At 44.2% G+C, this 22,922-nt stretch overlaps 2 protein-coding genes across 3 annotated transcripts; one reads left to right on the plus strand and one right to left on the minus strand.

Annotated features, from left to right (window-relative positions):
• Window positions 1-511: 511 nt before the first annotated feature.
• Window positions 512-11,202, plus strand: RBBP4 (RB binding protein 4, chromatin remodeling factor). 2 transcript variants are annotated; one of them, XM_065421597.1, is made up of 12 exons: window positions 512-527; window positions 1,952-2,099; window positions 2,837-2,982; window positions 5,416-5,589; window positions 6,621-6,736; window positions 6,862-7,022; window positions 7,127-7,253; window positions 7,377-7,454; window positions 8,717-8,793; window positions 8,898-8,955; window positions 9,055-9,165; window positions 10,124-11,202. In XM_065421597.1, exons 1-12 carry the CDS (start codon window positions 512-514, stop codon window positions 10,187-10,189), a joined length of 1,278 nt encoding a protein of 425 aa, XP_065277669.1. In that variant the 3' UTR covers window positions 10,190-11,202. The 2 variants fall into 2 exon arrangements, with proteins under 2 accessions (XP_065277669.1, XP_065277670.1); XM_065421598.1 differs by having other exon boundaries at window positions 1,955-2,099.
• A 1,681-nt stretch (window positions 11,203-12,883) lies between these two features.
• Window positions 12,884-22,595, minus strand: SYNC (syncoilin, intermediate filament protein). The gene is made up of 4 exons (XM_065421876.1): window positions 22,534-22,595; window positions 18,124-19,093; window positions 14,523-14,647; window positions 12,884-12,941 (listed from the first exon to the last, which is right to left on the minus strand). The coding sequence occupies exons 1-4, from the start codon at window positions 22,593-22,595 to the stop codon at window positions 12,884-12,886; spliced, it is 1,215 nt and encodes a 404-aa protein (XP_065277948.1).
• Window positions 22,596-22,922: the final 327 nt, after the last annotated feature.

Raw genomic sequence — 22,922 nt, forward strand, 5'->3', positions numbered from 1 at the left:
TGCATGCACATGGGGCTAGAACCTGACAGTCATAGAATCATAGACTATCAGGGTTGGAAGGGACCTCAGGAGGTCATCTAGTCCAACCCCCTGCTCAAAGCAGGCCCAATTCCCAACTAAATCATCCCAGCCAGGGCTTTGTGGAGTCTGTGGTGTCTGTATGCAAGTGGCCACTGACTGGTTACTGGCCCTTTAAGAAGACCTGGGCGAGGAACAGGGTCCATGCCGCCCTACGTTGGAAAATGGCGGCTCCCAGGGGAACTTCAGCAGCACCTTCGCCACCCACGTGATCGGAGAGCGCGCTCGCCGCCCTCTGGGCCCGCCCACCCGAGGTCGCATCGGAGCTATGATTGGCAGCGGGGGCCCGGCAGAGGGTTGTGATTGGCGGCTGATGGCGCGAAGGGCGCGCGGCGCTGGAGCCGCACGCAGGGGGCAGGAAACAATAGAGCGGCGGCTGGCGGGGACGGAGGGAGGCGAGGAGCCGGCTGGCCGCACCGCCTGCACCGACGCCATGGCGGACAAGGAGGGTAGGCGAGCGCGCGGAGCCGACGCACAGGCCCCGGCCGGCCTGGGGCCCTTCCCGCCTCTCTGGGGCGGAGGCCGCCCGGCCCCTTCCCCGGCCTGTGGCGAGCCTGCGCCGGGGGGAGGGGCCCTGCTCCCGGTCCTGGGGAGCTACTCCGGGTGTCCCCCCCTCCCCGCCCGCCGTGTCTTCCACGGAGCCGCTCCCCTGGTGCGAGGCCGCCCTCCCCGGAAGGGTTGGGGGTGGGGCCCCGCTCCCAGGCTGGCTGCTGTGGAGGCGGCCCCTGGGTCTGGGGGGCGGGGTCCGTCCCGGGGGGGGGGGGTCAGGCTGCGGGCCCCCGTGCCGCGTCTCGCGGGCAGGGGTGGGCCCCTGTCCCGCGGAGGCACGAGCGGGCGTGTCAGCTGTTGGGGGCGCGCCGTGCCAGGGGGCGCCTGCCCCCGTAGGGTCCCTAGTCTGGGGGCTCTCGGAGGTGCCCTTCTGGGGTTCGCCACCGCTCTCGTACGGTCACTGCCGAGTTCCTGTCCCTGGGAATGTCAGGACCTTTCGCACGCTCGGCAAGATCACGCAAACTGCGCTCACTCAACTGCTTCCCAGGGGCTGGGGTTGTCTAGGGGTGGGATGGATTTCTTCCCTAGCCGCCTGCTGCTGCTCCTTCTGCCCGCATGTGAGGTGATTCTCTGGGGCATGTTTGTCCACTGAAGAACTTCCTACCATCTGCTTACAGGGGTTTATTATTTGTGATTCCCCAAATCGCCCTTATCTACTCGTTTAACCCTCAAGGCCCCCCCAAAACTCCTCTTCTACACAAATGGAAATACCTTTGCTCAGTCTGGATTCTAACCCCATCTTTACTACTGCATTTTCATGAGATTCCTGGGTTGCTCAAACCTAGATAGTACGAAAGGAGGGAGATTTTGTTTTTAATGTTCAATGAAAACCTATTAGAGAAAAATGCCATTCTAAATGGCAGAAAGCTTTGTGTTATCTTTAAAGCAATTTTTAGTGACGGGTGAGTTGGTAAGCCAAGATTCAACTCACCTGTCACACAAGTAGATGCACAGGAATCTATTGGCTGACTTAGGGCTACATAGCCTTATTGGGGATATTTCTAGTATGAACTGAGCCTAGGCACTGCTCCTTCCTATTCCAGGCATATTTAATTTTTATTGCTTTCTACATCTGGGAGATGATGAATCTTTATGTATTGGTTCTGGGTTAGCCACCTTTATCTGAAGAGAGAGAGGTGATTGCATGTGCTGCAAGGGATTTTTAATCCAATAGTTGTCTTTTCAGTAGAAGTACGGTCTATGTATCAGTAGTGTGACAGTGTAAGGCAGACAGCTAGTTGTTAAATGCCCACTCATTGTCTTGTTGCCAGCTTATAAATGTACTTGTCCATATTAATTTTGTGCATTTAAAAAAAAACTTTAGCAGCCTTTGATGATGCGGTGGAGGAGCGTGTGATCAATGAGGAATATAAAATTTGGAAAAAGAACACTCCTTTCCTGTATGATCTGGTAATGACCCATGCTCTGGAGTGGCCCAGCTTGACTGCTCAGTGGCTTCCTGATGTAACCAGGTAAATTGAGCCTCTTATTTTGAATGAGGAGGGAGAAGGTGACAGAAGAACAAATTTGCTATCACATCTCATATTGCTGTGAGACTGTATAATTGCTGGCTTCCATGACCAGCTGTTTGTGCTCTTGCCTTATCAGTAGTGAGTTGAGGACTGTTATGGCGTGCAGAATGTTACTAATACCTCTGCTCCTCCTTTTTGATTTAGAAACGAGCTTCTGTCTGACTCTTTTTTTGCCTATATTCAAAATATTCCATTGTTTTCTGCTCTTCCCCCTCCCCCCTACACCAGACAAAAGCTTCAGAGTAAAAGTAAACAGTTTACACATGTCCATTGCCTACTTCCTTGTCTGCACACAACCACTGTCATCCCCTAAATTTCTGAGCCAATTTATTTTCCATCTGCTGCCTGCAGAAAGTGCTAATGAGCCTCAAGGTTTTTACTCCACTAGAAGCTCCTTGGGGGTATATCAGGGACACTATAGAGGGGCAAAGAAAACCAGTAGGCTTTGGTGCTGTGAGTACTCCAGTTTAGGATCTGGAAGCAACCTTGTTTGGAGTGAGGGGATTTCCTATCTGAGTAGGAGGGCAGGGACAATGCTAAAATGAGTGGGTGGTTGTGTTGTTTGTTTTTGATTTTGTTTTGTAAGAGAGAACTTCCAGGCAATGGCTCATTCTGATGAACTGGTTACAGCTGGATCTCTCTCCCTTGATTCCTCATGTAATTTCATTTTGTTGTAGACCCGAAGGCAAAGATTTCAGTATTCACCGACTAGTCCTGGGGACCCACACTTCAGATGAACAAAACCATCTTGTGATAGCCAGTGTTCAGCTGCCCAATGATGATGCACAGTTTGATGCTTCACACTATGATAGTGAGAAAGGAGGTAAGAGACAAATGAGATGAACAAAGTGGAGTTCTAACATTTTTCTCACTAGCTCTTGGCCTTTTCTTAGCTTTGGGTTCGTAAAGTACAGATATAAAATTAAAAACTCTTACACTATTTAATCATCAGGAAAGGATTCAGCTTCTCTTTCATGGATTTTTACACAGTACCTCTGTAATCCATATGCTACACTGAATGAAATTTAATTTTTACTTAGTAAAATGTAACCCTTTTTTCTTGTAACAGTGATGAAAAGAAAGGGGGAAAGGTTTACTGCAAAATGGTGGGGTACAACTGTATATCCATTATGAGATGACTGAATTCTACAGGTTGTCTTTTACATTGCATAAAGTATTCCTTTGTAGTGACTGTTTTCTTAACCTGGTGAAAGGGTCCTTTTCCCCTGCCCCAGAGGGGGTGTAATGTTTCAAATGTTCTCTTCAGTTTGAATCCTGCTGTCAATATTTGTGCCAGCCCCTTCAGAATAAAAAGGATGATTGTACTTTGTCCAGTTAAATAGTCAAATACTTCGGGTTTGGATCCCATGTTTTCTGCAGCCTTCTTTGGCTGCCAGTGTTCCTACTTGTTATAAGGAATGGCTATTTTAGTCAGTTTAATCAATTGTTCTACATGACATAGAAAATTCCCAATCCAGTTGTTTGCTGTGCACTTTCTTGCTAGAAGCCAGGATTGTGCAATTGGCATTTTGATCTTTGGACTTCTCAGTATTGTTCATGAACAGGATTCTATTCTAATAAAATACTTTATTTTAGAATTTGTTTTCCAGAAATGTCAAATCTCGTAATGCTGCTTCTTTTCTCCTTGGTATCTTAATACTTTTTGTTTTTCATGATGGGTATTGAATCACAATAAAATTGCAAGAAGTATTCAAATAATTGAGATGGGAAGTCTGTAGAAATCTCTTCACCCCAAAACCTTTAATCATGGTCCTAAAATGGTTTTCGTTTTAATGTAATGACTTTCACATTAGTGCTTCTTTCAAGGAATATACCGCACAATACTTGCTCTCAATTTCATATTCAGATGCTAAACACAGCTTCAAAAAGGCTATCATTGAATTTTTTTAGTCATCTGACTTTTTCTATAACCCTGATATACTTGCTACTTCTCATTCTTCCACATGAGGCAGTATGGTCTATTGAACTGAGCACTAGACTAGAAGCCAAGAACGCTTGACCTAATCCTAGCTGTGGCACTAATGAATGCCTTGTCTAAACGCCCATGGCAAGGCCTCATTTTGTGGCCTTGGGCAGGTTGCTTAATATAACCTTTCTACCTCAGTTCCACTCTGTAAAACAGAAATCTGTTTTCTATTATTGTCCATTTATCTTCTATTTTAAGCATATTTTTATTAGTTGTAAATGAGAGGAGCATAAACAAGAACTTTGTTTAATTGATTACAGAACGTTGACAAGGAATGTGAACTTTTTTAGTTATTTTTAATGTCCCAGTACTGTAAAGTACATTCATCACAAAAGAAAACCTTGCCATTTTACTGAGAGTTCAGTTGATAGGAAACTATCAATTCACTAAAACGTATCTAAAAATTTTAAAATTTCTCTGAAAGTCTCATTTCTTGCATTCATGGGCCAGATTCCAATGTGGTTTCATTATCATTCAGAAATGGAAGAGAAATCTACTGTGAATCCACTCATAGGAGTAGGTAGATTGATGCCAACACTGTGGAAGAGAGGTCAGGAACTCTGTCCAGGGATTCTGTCACTCTGACACCTTTCTCATCTCTGGTCCCCTGCTGCCAGATCAATGGTGGTAGGTCCTATTCTCTTTCCTAGACTTGGGTTGCCTGCCAAATTTTTCCTACAAGGTCCTGTATCTTCTTCAGGGAGCCTTGGGGGTAGGCTGAAGGCTGTATTGGTCCTGGCTGCAGAGGCAGGCTGAACTGTTGAACAAAATTGTGCTGTAGCTCCAGGCCTTAAAGGACAGTATTATGCTTTGTTAAACAAAGTTTGGTACCATCTAACTGGGCAAGACTCGAACTGTGTCGTGTTTAGGAACAGATGTGTTCTAATCGATCTCCCAACATACATTACCTATTTGTAGAACAGATAGGCTCTTTTAAAACGTAGTCTTGCACCTTTACCAGTAATACATTTGTCGTGAGTTTCTTAGCTGAAATAATTAGCAGAAGGTTTTAGTAATAAACTGTCTTGGGGGGTGGTTTTGGGAGCCAGTTAGAGCCCTGATGTGTGGATGTAACAACAACAAAAATATTTCAAAATGAAGTATTTGAAAATCAGCTTCTCCTGGCTTATTTTTTGTGAATATTGCTTCAGAACGATGTATTGTCCTGTAATTCATGTGGATATTTCTCTGGCCTTGTTGAGTTCTTGTATTCTGATTTGAATGACATGCTCAGTTCACTATTAACCGCTATCTGTTCCTTATTTCCAGAGTTTGGAGGCTTTGGATCTGTTAGTGGGAAAATCGAAATTGAAATAAAGATCAACCATGAAGGAGAAGTGAACAGAGCACGCTACATGCCCCAAAATCCATGCATCATTGCCACAAAGACTCCATCCAGCGATGTCCTGGTCTTTGACTACACCAAACACCCCTCTAAACCAGGTGTCTGTAGCTCTGTCTCTTACCATAGTCCAAAGTTGAGCAAAATTCTAGTGGATAGGCCTTATGAATCTTTTTTTTGGGGGGGGGGGGGGAAGAGAAGGAAGGGTGAAACAGCCCAATAGCAGCTTAAGGGTTTTTGTGGGATACATCTTGTTTTTAACTCTTAGAATTAAAACTGACTTTTGTCTCTTGCTTAGAAGATTTATCCAAGGAACTAGCTGATGTGTGCCACCAGTGGCTGCCTCATTGCATTCTCTGTCATGCCTTGTTTAGAATCTAATTTTTAAATATTTATGTATTGGCTGAGTGGGGCAGCACTAGCAGTTCCTCACTATAAGGCAGTATTGGGAATTCACCTGTTGTGGTAATGGAGGATGCTCAGTGGCCAGTTTTGTTTGCTAGGTGGCTGAGCTGCTGTCCTGGCTAACAGCAATGTAAAATTATCAGCTAACAGCCTAGGCAAAGTGGGGAGGAGTAGCCTTAAAAACTAGTTTGGGCTCTCTTAGGAGAAGCAGAGGAAGATCATTGCTAATTACAAAATGAGTGGGTTTTGGGAACTTAATTGAAAACAGACACTACTAATGCAGTAAGGAGAATGATCAGAATAGTAACTGAGGGTTACATTGCACCATCCAGTCTGACAAATTACTTTTTGATTTACAGATTGTAGACAGGGAGCAAAGACTGTCTTTGTTTTTACAGACCTTAGGGTAATGGAACCCTGATCCAGAATGGAGCTCCTCAGTAATAAATGTTTGAAATATAATTCCTCCTTTCAGCAGTTAGAACTAATATTTTCTAACGTTTTGCTTTAGCCTTGTAGATTGTCTTGGTGCATTCTACTGCTTTTCTTAAAAATGAAATGGTCCTACTGCTGGAGGAAATAATCAAGAGACTAAAGTGGGAATCCTGTTTAAAATGTGAAAGCAAAGCTTGGGGAAGCACCGTAGACCTCTTGTCATCGTGCTTCATGATGGGCTTGCATTAGTGGAGTTTTTAGGAACTGAAGTTTTCTGACATTACCTTTGCAGACCCTTCTGGAGAGTGTAACCCTGATCTGCGTCTTCGTGGACACCAAAAGGAAGGCTATGGACTATCATGGAATCCAAATCTGAGTGGGCATTTGCTTAGTGCTTCTGATGATCATGTGAGTATTGTAAATATATGTAAAATGCCGGCTGTGCTTTAGTTGATTAACTATCGCTTTTTTGGGGGTGGGTGGGGGGAGGTGAGGAGAGTTCCTCTATCTTAAAGATACACTTTTTCTTTAAGACCATCTGCTTGTGGGATATTAGTGCTGTTCCGAAGGAAGGTAAAGTGGTGGATGCAAAGACCATCTTTACAGGGCATACAGCAGTAGTGGAAGATGTATCTTGGCACCTGCTCCACGAATCTCTTTTTGGATCTGTTGCTGATGATCAGAAGCTCATGATGTAAGTGGGTAGTATCTTTCTTTGTAAAGTTGGGGAAGTTCCCCCTTTCTCGTGACATTGGACAAGAAAAATTTATATCCCATCACGGCTCCCTCTCTTTGTAGTTGGGACACCCGGTCAAACAACACCTCCAAACCCAGCCACTCTGTGGATGCTCACACAGCTGAAGTGAACTGCCTCTCTTTCAATCCCTATAGTGAGTTTATTCTGGCTACAGGATCAGCTGATAAGGTATGGTCTGTCTTGAATGTGGACAGATGACATCCCTTAAGCTCATGTTCACACAACTATATATTGCTAACTCTGCTAAAAGTATCTCTTGCCTTAATTTTATTTTTCCATCTTCCTGAATAGACGGTTGCTTTATGGGATCTGAGAAACCTAAAACTGAAGCTGCACTCCTTTGAATCTCATAAAGATGAAATATTTCAGGTACAGTAAAATGGTATCTTTTTTTATGGAATTACTTTGATTTTTGTTTCCTGCAGTTGAGGCCTCCGAGACAGACACCCTGCACAATGTTAAAATTAGTCCATTTAATTCCTTTCCTTCCACTGTTCTTAGTACTAAGAATATTTGCATTAAAAACTCGTGGTGGTTTTTAGCTCATCTTTGTGATTCTCCCCACAGTAACTAGTTGCAGTGAGGAGCTCCATAATAGTGAGCCCTCTAAATGTGGGAGAATACCAAACCCTTAAGGGAGTTAATAAAATGATTGGGAGAATGGAACAGGTTAGATGAGAGGTTAGCTTTAATGGCCATTCCTCATTATCACTAGAAGAGTGAAATTAAATTATTCATGGTGGTAGACAGAAACAAGGCCGTGTGCTGAAATGGCTGCAGCATGTTCATCATCTGGATTTGTCCCTCAAGGAAAGCTGCACCTTCATAGAGTACAAACTGGTGACCAATAATGGGGATCTTCAGGATCAGCTAGAGACAGGGAGCAATTGGGAAAGCAGGACACCTTTTTAGACAGATTAGCATCTTCAGCATCAGAAGAGATGGCAGGTGAAGATAATTGTCCAAGAGCAGCAAAATGGAAGACTGATTTGAAAGAAAAGAATATGCAGGGATTTGTTGGGTAAGATGATTATCATTGAGAACTATAACTGCTTCTAAATAGAACACTTGATGGCTTTTACATGCATTGTTGGAAGATATGTGCTTAGAACCCTACTCTCTTCCCTCGATCTCTGGCCCAGCTGCTGGATTCAGTAGTATTCCCAGGAATAGTTTGTTTTCCAGTTGGAGGCAGTAACTCTAGTATTTGGGCTGGTATAAACAGGATTGTGGGATTTATTCCTTTTCCCTCTGTTCTGCTTTTTTTTGTGCTCCATGTAATCTTGCCTCCTATTTCACGAGTGCATGGTTTGTTGTGTAAATGTAACCCTTGGAGGATGCAGTGCTTTTCAGTAAGCATCCCACATGAGAAGGAAGATTGGATGTTGCAGCTCCCTGGAGTCTGAGCACATCACCTCATTCATGCTTTAGGCATGCAGTCATGAGTGTTCACAAGCCTCTCTTCCATGTAAAAGCATTATCAATGGAAAATTCATATTTTGAATTGATGCATTTACAACTTGAAGCTGGAAAACTGCATTCATGAGATAAAGCAGATGTCACTCCACTAACTGTCTCACGCATCGCTTCTTAAGATTCATCTCCTTTCTGGTGTGCTTTTATTTGTGCAGGTTCAGTGGTCTCCTCATAATGAAACTATTTTGGCCTCCAGTGGTACTGACCGCAGGCTAAATGTCTGGGACTTGAGGTAAGTCCTAAACTGATAATGTTATCTGCTATTTTCTTTCCTGAATCAATTCCCTTGTGTCCTGTGAAAAATCTGTTTACATTTTGCTCTTGTTTCTACTACAGTAAAATTGGAGAAGAGCAGTCCCCTGAAGATGCAGAGGATGGCCCACCGGAGCTGTTGGTAAGTTTCCCAAACCATAACACTGGATCTGACATGCTCTGCATCTCTGCACTGTAGACCTGAATGCTGTCTCTTTTTGTTTTTTCCCCCCAATACTAGTTTATTCATGGTGGTCACACTGCAAAGATATCTGATTTCTCCTGGAATCCCAATGAACCCTGGGTAATTTGTTCTGTATCAGAAGACAATATTATGCAAGTCTGGCAAATGGTAAGTTTCTTTGTGGTTTGTGTGTGCGGGGGTGTGTGTTGTTTGGTGGCTGTGTGGGAAATGACACTATCTCAGATCTATTGAGCAGAGTAGAATTCCCTGCTCTGATACAGACTTGTTGTGCAGCCTTGGCCAAGGCCGCATGGAAATACTGAAGTTGGTTTAGGTTTTGTTTGTAAAAACAAACATTAAAGAAACTACTTCATGTCTCTCAATTCCAAAAATAAACATTCCCTTCCAGTATTTGGAACCCAAACATTATATTAGTGTGTGAGAGCCAAAGGAGAAGTTGAAAACTGATTGGTCATTGTCCAAAGTGAGTGAAATGCTTACAAATGGTAAATAGAATAAATGGGGCTGGGGAAATTAATTTTATATTGTTTTACATAACACCAGTTAGACGCATAGGAAAAGAAACTGGTGTTTTTAAGTGACTTATACGCTGACAGTTACTTTTTTTACCTCCTGTTTATCTACCCATAAATGGGTGGAATATCCACTTTGCAGGGGCTTTGGTATGATAGTGTTGAAGTGCTTTGAGATCTTCTGAAAGGCACTTACTGAGTGCTTTAAAAAAAAAAAAAAAAAAAAAGGTTCTTTTCCATATATTTAATTCTTTAAAATACAGTGGGATTCTCAGCGATCTTCACTTACAGTTAAGGAGGCAAGTCCCTAATTGTGTATTATGTACAAACTGCAGTCTTTATAATGAGCCTTTGTTTAAGGAAATACTGTGGAAAACATGACCATTATGAGACCGTTCAGTTGTATTTATAGTAACACTTCTGTAAATGCTAAATGGCCTTGAGGGATCTAGGGTGAGAGCTCAGTATGTGGAGATGAGCAACTGCTAGAACTGCGGTCCTTGGGAGTGCTCCGATTGAATCCCTTTAACTCGGATGAATGTTGTCCTGTTAAGTGTTTCTCCAATTCTCCATCCCCTATATCTGTCTTGCAGGCTGAGAACATATATAATGATGAAGACCCTGAAGGAAGTGTGGATCCAGAAGGTCAAGGGTCCTAGATGACTGACCTTTTACTGTTTTTAGTCCTCTTTCCCTCTCTTCCCTTCCAGCCCTGATATTGATTTAACACTGGTTTTGAGACACACATAGACTTTGTGTTCAGCCTTCCTTATGTAGATACCATCAACAATGCTTTTAACTCCAACAGTGAGGACTCTAACTTAAGGGCTTGGCCCAACTGAGCTGGTACTGTGCTATAGCTCCTTGTTTAAATTTCCTACAGAGGCTTATTGTGTATCGAATGGGCCTAAGATGCCTTCATGAAGTGGAAAAAACCTCACTCCTTTTTTGTTTTGTTTTGTTTTGTTTCCTTCTGCTTAAATGCTAAAGCTGCAGGTTTTCTGGCTAATTTTAACCAAGGTTTGGAGCCACCTAAGTGTGTGCCTGAGATGATGCGGTTCAGATGTTGCAAGGGGTTTTAATCTGTGAGCAGTTAAGTGGAGAGTGGAATCTCTTGTCCTCTTTTTTGGTAAAACTCAGACTATCGGGATCCTTTTAGTCTGTGTGCCAGTATTTTCAAGTGCAGATTCTGACTTCAACCAGAACTAGAGCTCTTTCCTTAATTCTGGGTTTTCACTTTCTCTTCCCCCATCCTTCCCCTTCTGGTGGGCAACGCAGAATTTTGGATACAGTAGCTATTCCTGCAGATCACTGTTCACCACCCATGTAGTTTGCTCTATTGTGTGTTCTTGAGCTGTGTTTTCATATTATATTTTCTTTCCTTTCTGTGAAATGGTTTTTAAAACTTGGGACCACCAAGTTGTAAAGTTGTATGTTTTTACCTGACTGATGTACCACAGATGGCATGCCCAGTAATCTGAAAACACCATTGGTAGCTGGTATATGTAAAACAAAATATTAACTAAATGTGGATGAGCTACTTTTTTTTAGGAGTTAGTCCTTGACTACTAACTTCTGCACATCTCCCACTAGGGTGACCTGTTCCACCAGTAGGCTGTTACTCTCCATGACTAATTATGTGTAAGTGCTTCAAATGGAATAAATTGTTTTTCTACATAAATGGTGTGCTGCTTTGATTTTTTTTTTTTTTTTTTTTTTTTTGGTGAAGCTTATCTTCAGGAAAAGTGCATTCTCAAGGCAAAATTGTACCTCTTAGAATAGTGGTGCTTTCTGAGCAGTAGTGTGTGGAGGCATTATACCTTCTAGGAGGTGCTTTAAAAGGTGTGACGCGCAAATGCTGCCAGGAGAATACTGGTGTGTAGGAGGCAGAACCATGGCTTCTCCTCCACATCAACCTCTGGGGCTATTAGCATTGGCAGCTGTACCACATAGTATCTTCTCTGTGACCCCTTCAGCCAAAACATGGCTGTGGTGATGGGGGAGGAATGAAGGGTGCTCTCTTGCCCATTCCTTCTAGAGTATATGTACAGAGCTATCCATAATTTAGCCTTTAGAAAGTTCTTCTGTTCACACCCTCTCAAGGACTAAGTTTTAATGGCGTGGCAGCCTTGGGCGGGGAGAGTCCAAAATCTTGATATCCGTGAGGTCAAAAAATAAAATTCAAGGTTGCGTAGCATGGATTGCCTTTCTATATAAGGCTTTGTGGCTCTGATTCATTCAACATAAGGTAAAGCTTGGCCTTCAAGAAGTCGAGCATACTGAGGTGTAATTTTGAAAAGGGGTAACTGCAGAGTCTGAATCTCCCCAGGTGCTTTGAGTGGGGCTGTGTCTACACTACAGATGCTGTGGTGCTGCTGCTGTAGTGCCATGGTGTAGATACTTGCTACAATGATGGAAGGGGGTTCTCTATGGCTGTAGTTAATTCACCCCTCCAACAGGCAGTAACTAGGTTGATGAAATAATTCTTCTGTTGACCGAACTGTGTCTACAGTGGGGCTTAGAGGTGTAGTTGAGCCACCCTTAGGAGTGAATGTTTCACACCACTGCACAACATAGGTCAGCCTAAATTTTAGGTGTAGACCAGGCCTGGGTCTTAACAATCGGTAGGGGGTTTAATAGGCTGTTAATGATCATCATAGCATGTAGACCTAAGGTGTGAACAAAACAGCTGTAAATTTGATTTGATCATGTGAGCATGTTGCACTTTCCATGAGGCAGAATGTGCTTTGGGATATACAAGCAGCCTTTAAAACCTGAATCCTTATTTTCAAGGTGAAATTTTTATATAAAGTGGAAACCATTTATATGGAAACTCAGTTTATGGACCCTACTAGAACATGTCACAATACAGCAGTCATCTTTTGGGCTACAAAAGAAACAATCCTGTTTACCGTGCAACAACAGTAGTCCTTTGAAGTGTGTTCTTCGAAACAACAACAAAAAATGGCTTTCTATATGACCCTTTCTGTGCAGGCTTATACGATCCACCTCAAAGCAAGATCAGATATACTTTCCAAACACACAGCAAAACCTACATCTATCGTTCCTCTTTATATGTTCATTGTTTAGTGCAAGTGTACTTTTCTGTGCTCTCCTGGAGGACAGCAGCTTCATTCTTTTCTACCAGGCTAGAAGATCAACAGAGCAGCACCTCAAGAAATATAAACAAGCAAATGATTGGCTAGTAGTCCTGATTTTAAATAGCTGCTATGCGTTATTTAGGAGGAGGTGAGCAGGGAGAGGGAAATGTAAGTGTCCACTGCAGATACCTCAGTCCTTCACATTGAGCGCCTCTGCATTTATTTTCTGACAGAATAAGGAAAGTCCATGAGTCAGTCTTGATCGACCTTTTCTGAGTTGCAAAGATGACCATAGATTTCTAAGCAGCCCCTGCAAGGGAATAAAGTAAATTTAGGCCACCAATTCTATGAAATAATGATCTGGAGAGTTACAGGAGGCGGACTTTATTTATGAAGAACATCCTAGTGCTGCAAGATGTGCAGGAATAGCACTGGATATCAACCAGGTTGGCTGACTAAGCATGTAGAACTGTGAGATTTGCCTCCAGAATGCAGATCAACTTATCCTTAGCACAGAGTTTGACAAATGAGGAACTACCTCTACGGCAGAGAGGAATGGCGTTGACATGCAGGCCACAGACAAAGGAGTAGACAACACACACTTTCAAATTTGGGTGCCCAATTTTAGGTTTCTTATTTAGATGTCTCAAGCCATATTAAGTGGCCTAACTTTTAGTGGTGAACACCTGCAGCATGTGTAAGTATCCAGGAATTCTGACTATTGGGCAACTTTTATTTAGGTGCAAATACGGATTTAAGAGTCCAAGACTGACCATTCACATTTGAAAATGTTGGCCTTTGAAACCTGTGATTTAGAATAATCTGGCCTACATCTGTAGTGTCCTAAAGCAGGGGTTCTCAGACTTTTTTGTACTGGTGACCCCTTTCACACAGCAAGCCTCTGAGTGTAAACCCCCCCCCCTTGTACATTAAAAACACTTATATATTTAACACCATTATAAATGCTGGAGCCAAAGCAGGGTTTGGGGTGGAGGCTGACAGCTTGTGACCCCCCCCCCATGTAATAACCTCATGACCCCCTGAGGGGTCCCAACCCCCAGTTTGAGAACCCCTGTCCTAAAGTCTTTGCTACCTGATACCCGTTCAGAAGGGTGGATAAAACTAACTCCTTTGGCAGTCTTGGGAGAGGGACTAGAGATGAAATGGGCTAGGAGACTGAATTTCTCCCTCTTAAGGAAGGGGCGATTCCCTACTAATTGTTTTGAGGGAAGCATATCATCTCTCTCTGGAGTGAGGGACTATTTTCTGAAACTGTACAAAAGGAAAAAGTGTGGGGAAATGAATGCTACAGTAAAAAGAAAAATTACTAAACACCTCCAGAGCCTGTACAGCCCAAGGAAGGGGTAAGATGTCCCGAAGTGCAAACATTGATTTGCATCAGAACAATCATCGGTCTCGCATCTCAATGTATTTTTGTTTGAAATTCTTGGCGTTGTGGAGCATTCCCATATCACGATGAGGCGTCCCCAGGAAAAATTAGCAGTAGTGGTATCTTGGCTAGAAGGGGAATTTTCCCCTTTGCTTGTGGTGATGGAGAATATCCACAGGTGCGTTTCCCAAACTTTTCCAAAACTGGGGCCTTCTTCAGGAAAATTGTGCCCCCACTTCAATCCTTCTGTGTTGCTAAAGGTCTATCCATTTTAATTTCTATCAGTCTCATCCTGCTCTCTGGTAAATACTTATGAGTTCCAATCCCTCCCCTTTCTGGCTGACACTGATGGAATTGTGCCTAGTTTGCACGGTAAGTGCTTTCCATCAAAGTAGTGCCGCTCTGGCCCCCTGCTTGTATAGGAACTAGGACCCTTAGGCTCCTACTCAACCAATTTCTAAGGCTGCCCTTGAAAACTACTGAAAACAGAAATAAACTGACTTGTAAATAGATAGCTCCTGGTGCAGGCTGGTCCTTAGCTCTTCCAATTCTTGGTTCTTACGTTGCTGAAGTTGGACCTCATTTTTCAGCTCCCGTAGCCTCTCTTCCATCTCTTCCACCTGTTCCTGTGGACAAAGAAAATGTCTGATGTGTAACTCTGAAACACAGTGTCTGGGAGATGAAGGTTAACCAGCTCTTAGTGTTGTCTACATGGGGAGGGGTGGGAGGAAGACGATTTGCCCTGCTTGCAGCCATCAGTATAGCAGATCTGCCTGTTTACATTATGGGTTTGCACGGTTGCAGCTATACTGGTGGCTAGCCCCACCCATTGATTAATTCCCTGGTATAGATAAGGAACCTAGTTTGCCAAGGGAGGAAGTTCTGCTCTTGGCTGAATGTGCTAATGCATGCTCAGTAGGCTCATCTGTACGTATGGGATGTTTCTCAGCTCATAGTGCCTCAAGAAGCGATAACTGAAGTGTAATACAAACAGGAAAATTGTGTTTCAGAGAGATCTAATCTGTATTTTTATCTTAATGTAAAATTGCCAGGAGGTAAAGAGGAAATTAATGGGGAAAGTACACCCTGAGTTCTTGTGTGATGTGGAAATAGGGGGGAGATCTGAATCAATTTTCAGCAAACCCTGTCCTTTCAGAGCGCTGAATGGGAAGAGAAATCTAAAATGAAAAGTTGATGTAAGGCCATAAGCTGATCTGGACATAGATGGCTTGACCTCTTCATACAGAGCCTGCTGCATCTGTTACCTTCATGCATGATCAGGGGAACTTGCCAAAAGCTTTTCAACAGTAGCGTTCAGAAAGGGTATAGGGATTGAAATCCAAGTCCAGTTTTAGAAGCAACTGACTGCCTTGGCTTGCTTTAACTTAGCTGAAAAGCTGTGGAGTGAAATGGGGATAAATGTGGTGGATCATCTTCACCTAAATGCACTCTGTAGGTATTTAATTGCTTTCCCTTTCCCTACAAAATGGGGGAGAAATGCTTAACATTGAACATTTCTCTTGTCTTTATAGATAACCTCTGGCAAGGGAGGCAGCCCAACCCTGTGGCAGAGTATGAGAGACTGTTACTATTAATGCAGGAGGAAGTCAGCCAGGCAGTGCTTTCACTGGGACCCAAAATGTTCGGGAAACAGCTGTACCAGGGCATTCAGAAAGGCTTTTACTTCTAAAGGAGCACCAACTTAATTTACTAGATGGCATAGACTCTATTAATAGCTGTGTTAAGAAAAGCAGAGAGAACAATTACTGAAAACAGTCTGCCATTATAGGCCTTGACTGTACATTCTCCCCTTTGAATTTTGTGGGTTCAGGTTTGGTCTCAAAAAGCATATTCTAGAAATAGAAAAAACTAGGGAAAGTGTTTAAAGACAGGGAAAGAATTTCTATAGGAAGAGAGATTAGAGTTGGACTATTATGTTTTAGAGAGGAGGTGAATGTGATAGAGGTATAGAAAAAGGGTCCGCTAGGGGGCTTCTGTTTATCCTCTGTCATAATACAAGAACAAGATAAAGGAAATGTAGCAGATTTTAAAATGGAAAAGGAAACTTACACAACTCCTTGAACTGTAGAACTCATTGCTAAAAGAGAACGTGGCAAAGATTCAGAGAAGGAGTACTCATTTATCTGAGTAATATCTGCCATTATACCAACTGGGATAAAAAAATGTATAAGAGGCCTAAACCTTCACGTTTCAGGGCATAAACCAACCACTAGCTGCACTTGCTTAGAAAGAAATTCCCTCTCCTTTCCATCCCCTAAGCAGGCTATGGCATAAGTAGCCATGATGAAGGTTTAAATCTTTCTTTGAAGCTTCTGATGTTGGCCAGTGGAGGACACAGGATACCAGACTGGATGGACCATTGGTCTAATCCAGTATGGGAATTTGTAGGAAAATCATTTCTCTCTCTCTAGGGGGGAAAATAGCCCTACTTGAAACAATAGAGGGAGGTCTACAGCTCTTCCCATCAACATCAGTAGTTTGGTAATAACAGTGTATTTGGTTTAGGCATTTGTAATGGTGCCAAACATCTCCACAACTGGTGCTTTGTGTTACTCAAACCAGCTGCTCGTAAAGGCTTAAATTTTCAAGATAATATTTGACATCCACTCCCTGGCTTTGCCAATGATGCACCAGTGAGGACAATTCCAATGTGTCTTACACAGCAGTCTGAAGCTCCCCAAGTTAGCAGCCCAGTGTCCTGCCAACAAGGTGACAAGATAAATAACAGGCGTAAACCATTTAAGGCTTTATAAACTAACCAGCACCTGGAACTAATCCCAGAAGCAGACGGTACTCTGAACACTAGTGTCATCGTAGAAGCTCGCTTGGTATAAGAGAAGCTGCTGTATTCAGCACAAAGTGAAGCTATTAGGTGCTTCTCGGGTAGCCCCAAGCAGAAATGTGATGTGCTGCAAGTTGGACTCTTTGGATACATCTCTCCTTTTCTCTCTCTCTCTCTCTCTCTCTCTCTCTTTGTTTATGATGTGCTTATCTCTGTGGTATTTGAACATGCATGTCTCTAAGGCAGAAATAAATCTGCAGAGGTGTGTGTATTACATACCTGTTAAGCTAGTGTGTCTGTATATTGGATATGCAGTGTTGTTGTAGTCCTGTTGGTCCCACTTTATGCCTGTGTATCCAGTATACAGAGACATGTTCTCCTGGGACAAATCTAAATAGAGACAGGGCCAGATCCTCCGGTGGTGCTAATTGGTGTCGCTTCATTGAAGTCAATGGAGTTTCAGTGAATTATACAGAGGATCTGTTTCATTGTGTCTCATAGGTCAGTCAAAGCTTGGAGGCTTTTCAAAAAACAAAAACCTTTTAGCAGGACTTGTATTTGACATCCGATTTAAATGCAAATACATAAGACAACTGCTGCAGGTATAAAAATCAACAACTTTGGCACTACACTGCTTCACAGGCTTTAAACTAACTCCTTGACAATGAACATGCATGTGATAAGCTCATGGTGTTGCACTTCAGGCCCTTAATTAAGATTTGTTTTTAAAGTAACAAAGCTAAAGTTATTGCTGCTCCACTGTGTTTCACACAGTGTGCGAGGTAGGGACTGGCTTTGTTATTTGGAGGGGTTATCTAGGTGCCTCATGCTTGAAGAGATCAGTAACCGATCCGGTTAACCTAGAAGAATATTTCCTTTGGCTGCCCATGGTGGTGAATCTCTAGCAATATCGCCTAGTGTCCTCTTTATTTCTAACCTCTCTTTTCTGCCTATCTAGCAGCTCCCATTGCTTTGCCTTGCCTCCATCAAGGAGAGGGGACATCAGTCGTTTCTGGGCTACTAAATGTATCAGCAAGTAGAAGATGTCTGACTTCCTATTACCCTTCTTATTCCCTGCCATCTTTTCCCTTGGCTCTGAGTGCAGTGTCTTCTATATCCTAGTTTCCACAGGTTTCAGAGTAAGATTCCCAACTCTTGTGTGTAAGGTACTTGTCTAGCACCAATCACTGTAGTATGCTGTTGCTGAATCCAGGAGCCAGACCACTTACATGGAAGCAGCAGAGACTAGGCCTAGACTAGAATGGTGTTTAAGCTATTTTATAGGCCCGTAAAACGTACCCTGTACTGGAGAACTTCTTCGTCCCGTTTTTGCTTAATGAGCATGATCTGTTCTTCCAGATTTCTGTTCTGCAGCCGCAGCCTGCTGGCCTCTCCCTGCAGTGGTCTCAGTGTCTCCTTCAGCCCCTGAATCTCTCCCTGTGTTTGTTGCAAAGCCTTAGCACTGGCTTCTCTCCTTTCTAAAAGGCACACGAGCTGCGGCTCATAGTGTTTCTCCAGGCCCTGGCGGCTCTCTGCCACAAAGCTCTCGAACTCCATGGAAAGCCTTCGGCTCTCCTGCAAGTAATGGCTATCCCCCCGGTACTGGGGCATCTCCAGACGCTGCCTGAACTGTTCCTTCTGCTTTTCACAAGTCTCTCTCAGCTGCGATATTTCCTCTGAAAGCTGGCTGACCCTGGTTTCCAGTTCAGCCCGATAGACCGCATACTGGGCCATGTCATGCCGTCTGGTTTCCAGCTGGTACTGGCAAGCCACACACTCTCTGGTCACCTTGAATAGCTTCTGCTTGACTTGTCGGATCTCATTTCTCAGATTGTCCCGCTCCAGCTCCACCTTGGCCTGCAGTCTGTAGGCTGCCAGTATCTCCTCATGAGCTTGTCTGATTTCTTGAAGGGCAGGTTCCCGGAGCAGCGTGAGTTCCTGGATGAGGCTATCCCTCTCCTCCTCCAGCTGCTCCACTGCTTCGATGCATTCCTGGAAATGCTCTCCCAGCTCCTCAATGCTCAGAGTCTGGGGCTCTGCAACATCTAAGTCCAAGGGAGCATCTGCGCCATCCACATGCTGCTCCAAGGGTGCGTCTGTGTTGTTCAGCTCCAGGGGGGCATTTGTGACATCCATATGTAGCTCCAAGGGGGCATGTGCAACTTCAGGCTCCAACAGGGCATCTGTAGCATCTCCCTCGAGCTCTAAGCATGTACCTGCATCATCCACGTGCAGCTCCAAAGGGGGTTCTGAATCTGCCATCAGGTCCCTGGAAATGAGATATGAAGCGTGAATCAGAACAACATTCACTTAGAGTTTCCACCTTCCCTTTCCCTCGCCGAAGTGTTAAGGAATGGTTCCTCAAACGGGTTCCCCTGAACCAGGAACATTAATGGTGTGTTAAGCTAGCACCTGCTTCTGCTGCAGGGCCCCATCTCTGCTGCTCTTAGCTGCCTTTGCACAAGTAAGATACCCTTCCTGTCCTTTACAAGAGACCATGCTCTCAAACTCACAAGCCGCTTCAAGCATGAAGGCTACAGTATTGGCTGGAATTGATGCATTGTGCACGGTCTTACACCAAGTTTGCCCTTAAAAAAATCTAAGATGTTTAACAAATAAAATAAAAAGTGACATTGGCTCGGATGGACGGGGAAGAAGAGATATGTAGTAGTAATTTGAAAACTAGCTGCAGTTCCAGTGGTACTCAGCCTCCCAGAACTGTAGAGCCACTTCATCCAGTGGAACTGCAGGGAGTTACAGAATAAACAGCCCAGGACAATACATTGCGAAGTTGCACTACCATGACTGGTCAGGTAGTAAAACTTCACTAATGATGCAAACCGTTATCCCATGGCAGGATGTGACCAGTGAGTGACTCTGCTGAAACCCTGGCACACAGACACTATGGTGACTGTTGCATTGTAAATACCAGGGTAGATGTATCCTTTTGTTTCCTGGCTGCTGGTAGTAAGACTGTTTCTGATCACTCCTTGTTGCCTCATAGGAAATAGACCAAATGGTCTTGATCTATTTACTTATTGTTTCTTCACACTGCCTTGCGCCACAAGCACAGAGGATCCTACTGGAATGTCTGTGGGCATATGTACCCCTAGACCAACACTCGGCTAAACTTTTCTGTTTGCATGAGTGAAGGTGTTCGCTGCTAGAGGTTGGGTGTGGAAACACGTCTCTGTTTTTCTGCTGTAGTTGGTACGTGAGCTGGTAGCTAGATGCTGTAGGGATGGGTGCATTAAACATCCCTAGATTCATATTATTGGTTGTCAAACTGTATTTCTGTCAGGCTACGTCTACACTAGAAACTTCAAAGTGCTGCTGCGGGAGCGCTCCCACGGCAGCGCTTTGAAGTGTGAGCATGGTCACACGCGAGCACTGGGCGAAAGTTCTCCCAGCGCTCCTGGTAATCCACCTCCATGAGGGGAATAGCTCCGAGCTCTGGGAGCATGGCTCCCAGCGCTCAGAGCCTGTCCACACGAGCGCTTTAAAGCACTCAAACTTGCTGCGCTCGGGGGGGTGATTTTTCACCCCCCTGAGCCAGCAAGTTAGCGCGCTATACAATGTAAGTGTAGACAAGCCTTGGTTAGGACGCTGAGGTGCTGCAGTAATACAAAATAATAATAATAGATGTGTCTTCCTGCCTCTCCCATGTGCTGTGACTGGAATATATGTGCTAAGTCTGTATCTCTTTTATTTTTAGGAGAGAATTTACTACTCAGAATGATAGAAAGTCAAATGAAAGGCTTTTACTAGGTGCTGTTGCACCGAGAGCTTGTCTACAAAATGTCAGGCAGACAGCAATTCATACTGCCAAGTTATAGATTTTTTTTCATTAAAACCTGCCTGGTTTTCTGCCATGCTGACACAGCCTCCGAGGGAGGGAATGTGCCGATTGAGTACATCCAGGCTCTCCAAGATGGCTGAGGATGGAATACAACATTTAACACAGAGTAGAGAAGCTTCAGCTTTCCCAGGTGGGATTCTTAACTCGCCTCCGCAGCTGTGAGCTGATCATTCATCCACTACAATCTATGTAAGTCCTTAATACGTGTTATTGTTACAAAATGCGTCAATAATAACTAGTCTAAACACATATGCTTTGGGGTCCTGAGGAGAGAATGATCTATTGCAAAAAAGCGGTTACACTGTCTTTTTTTTTTTTAAAATACACCCTAGAATAGGTTCAGTGGGGAAGCTGCAACCACACCCAATTTGTAGTAGAGTTAGAGAGGAAGAAAGCATGCTCGCTGCCAGCATGGATCTGAGCTAACGTCTAGTCACCTAGAAACAAATTCACGTAGGCTGGCACAATAACAGCGCTCCCCTCTGTTCGCTAAAACAGTTCTAAGATGAGAGAGAACAGATTATTTTCACGGATACGCTCCCTCTTTCCAAATAAGGCAGTTTTCTGAAATCATGACACATCCCTAGCCTCAGAAGCAGGGCGAGTGTCTCTTATTTCCTAAGGGAGAAGGGGAAAGATCATGAAAAGGTGAGGACAAAAGCAGAGCCCCTTTTCAGCTGGTACCATCAACTTTTTGGCTAATTGAACCTCTTGGTGCTCATCTGCATGTGTGGGACTAAAATCAGGAAATAACCCCTGCCACACCTGTCCTGCTGTTGCAGGATTTAATCCTGAAACTGATCAACTGCCTAAGACCACACACTGCAGTCCCATTCTTCCAGATCTGGGTTTAGAGATTCACACCCACTCACCATGCCACCCCTCTTCTCTCTCTCTCTCTCTCTCTCTCTCACACACACACACACTCACTCACTCACTCACTCACTCTTACTTTTTTTTTCCAGTTCACACAAGGAATCTCTTACCTGGCACGTAACATCCCTTCCTTATGGTCCCGTGGTGAAGTACAATACATTCTTCAGCACAGACTAGAATGGCTGGTAGTCTGACCTGCATGTATTGACTAAGGCAAACTCCTGGCAGATCTTGTAACCTTTTCAAATGAATGAAGCTGCTGCCTGGAGGAGCCCTGCTGCCCTACATTCTGAGCAGAGCTGCTGGATTTTCTGGGTTAATCCCAGCAAGAAGGGCGAAAGTGGCTCTGCTCAGGGAAGACCCCTCCACTTTTGCCCCCTTTACCCTATCTGGTCCCAGACGAGGGAAAAGCACAGCCCCAATTTGCAATTGTTAGCTCTCACCTTTCTCTCCAGGAGCCCAGTTCCTCGTGTTCTGGACTGGACGTGGGTGTAGCATGGGAGTGTGTATTTGCTATTAATAAAGTGTTAGAAACCAGAGCCCCCTGGCCTCCAAGCAGCAATCTCCCTTTCTTTGCCTGGGAGCCAGCTGCAATGCCAGCTGCAGGCTGACACTGGATCCCTCCCAGCGTGGTCAGGGAGGAGGAGGAGGGCGGAGAAAGGGAGAGCTGGCTCCTTGCTCCAGATCATTTTTAGCAGGCGGCAAGTTACAGTAAATGAGGTTGGGTCCTTCCGGAAGTCGAAGGCAGGTTATGGGCCGGGACTCGGGAGCCTGGATCTAAAACATGCCCATCCTGGGAGGCATTTGCCAGGGAAGGTGGTGGCTGGAGTTACCCTGTTTGACAAGCTCTGGGTTGCTGTGCTCCTTTGATTTTTAGAAGGATTTTGAAGTGATGGTTTTCTTTGTGCAGCCTTAAGCCCGCCCCTTCCCTGCCCTTATTGGGCCCTCTTCCCTGACTGGCACAATGCCCTTACCATTCCTGGTCCAGCCATGGGGATACTTGCACAGAGAGGCAGCTGTCTGGTGAGCAGTCCATGAGAAAGCAGACGGAGTGGAATGGGTGGGATCAGTTGGAGGGTGGGGCGTAAGGGTTTGCGATGTTCGTTCTGAGTTCTTGGCCTGTGATCACTTTTAGTTGATTGAAATAGAAAATACTACAGAATTAAAAAAAAAAAAAAAACAACCCAGCAAATCACTTAAAAATACTTGAGATTAAATGGACTTTAGGGATGGGGCACTGCCCACTGCTGTGGCTAGGATACCGATCTGTGAGTCAGGCTCCTGGCTTCTACTCCTCCGTCTGCCACAGACTCACTAGTTGAGCTAGAGCTAATCACTTTGGGTAAAATTTTCAAAAGCACCT

The sequence above is a fragment of the Emys orbicularis genome, chromosome 23 (genome assembly GCF_028017835.1).
Source record: "Emys orbicularis isolate rEmyOrb1 chromosome 23, rEmyOrb1.hap1, whole genome shotgun sequence".
NCBI lineage: Eukaryota > Metazoa > Chordata > Testudines > Emydidae > Emys > Emys orbicularis.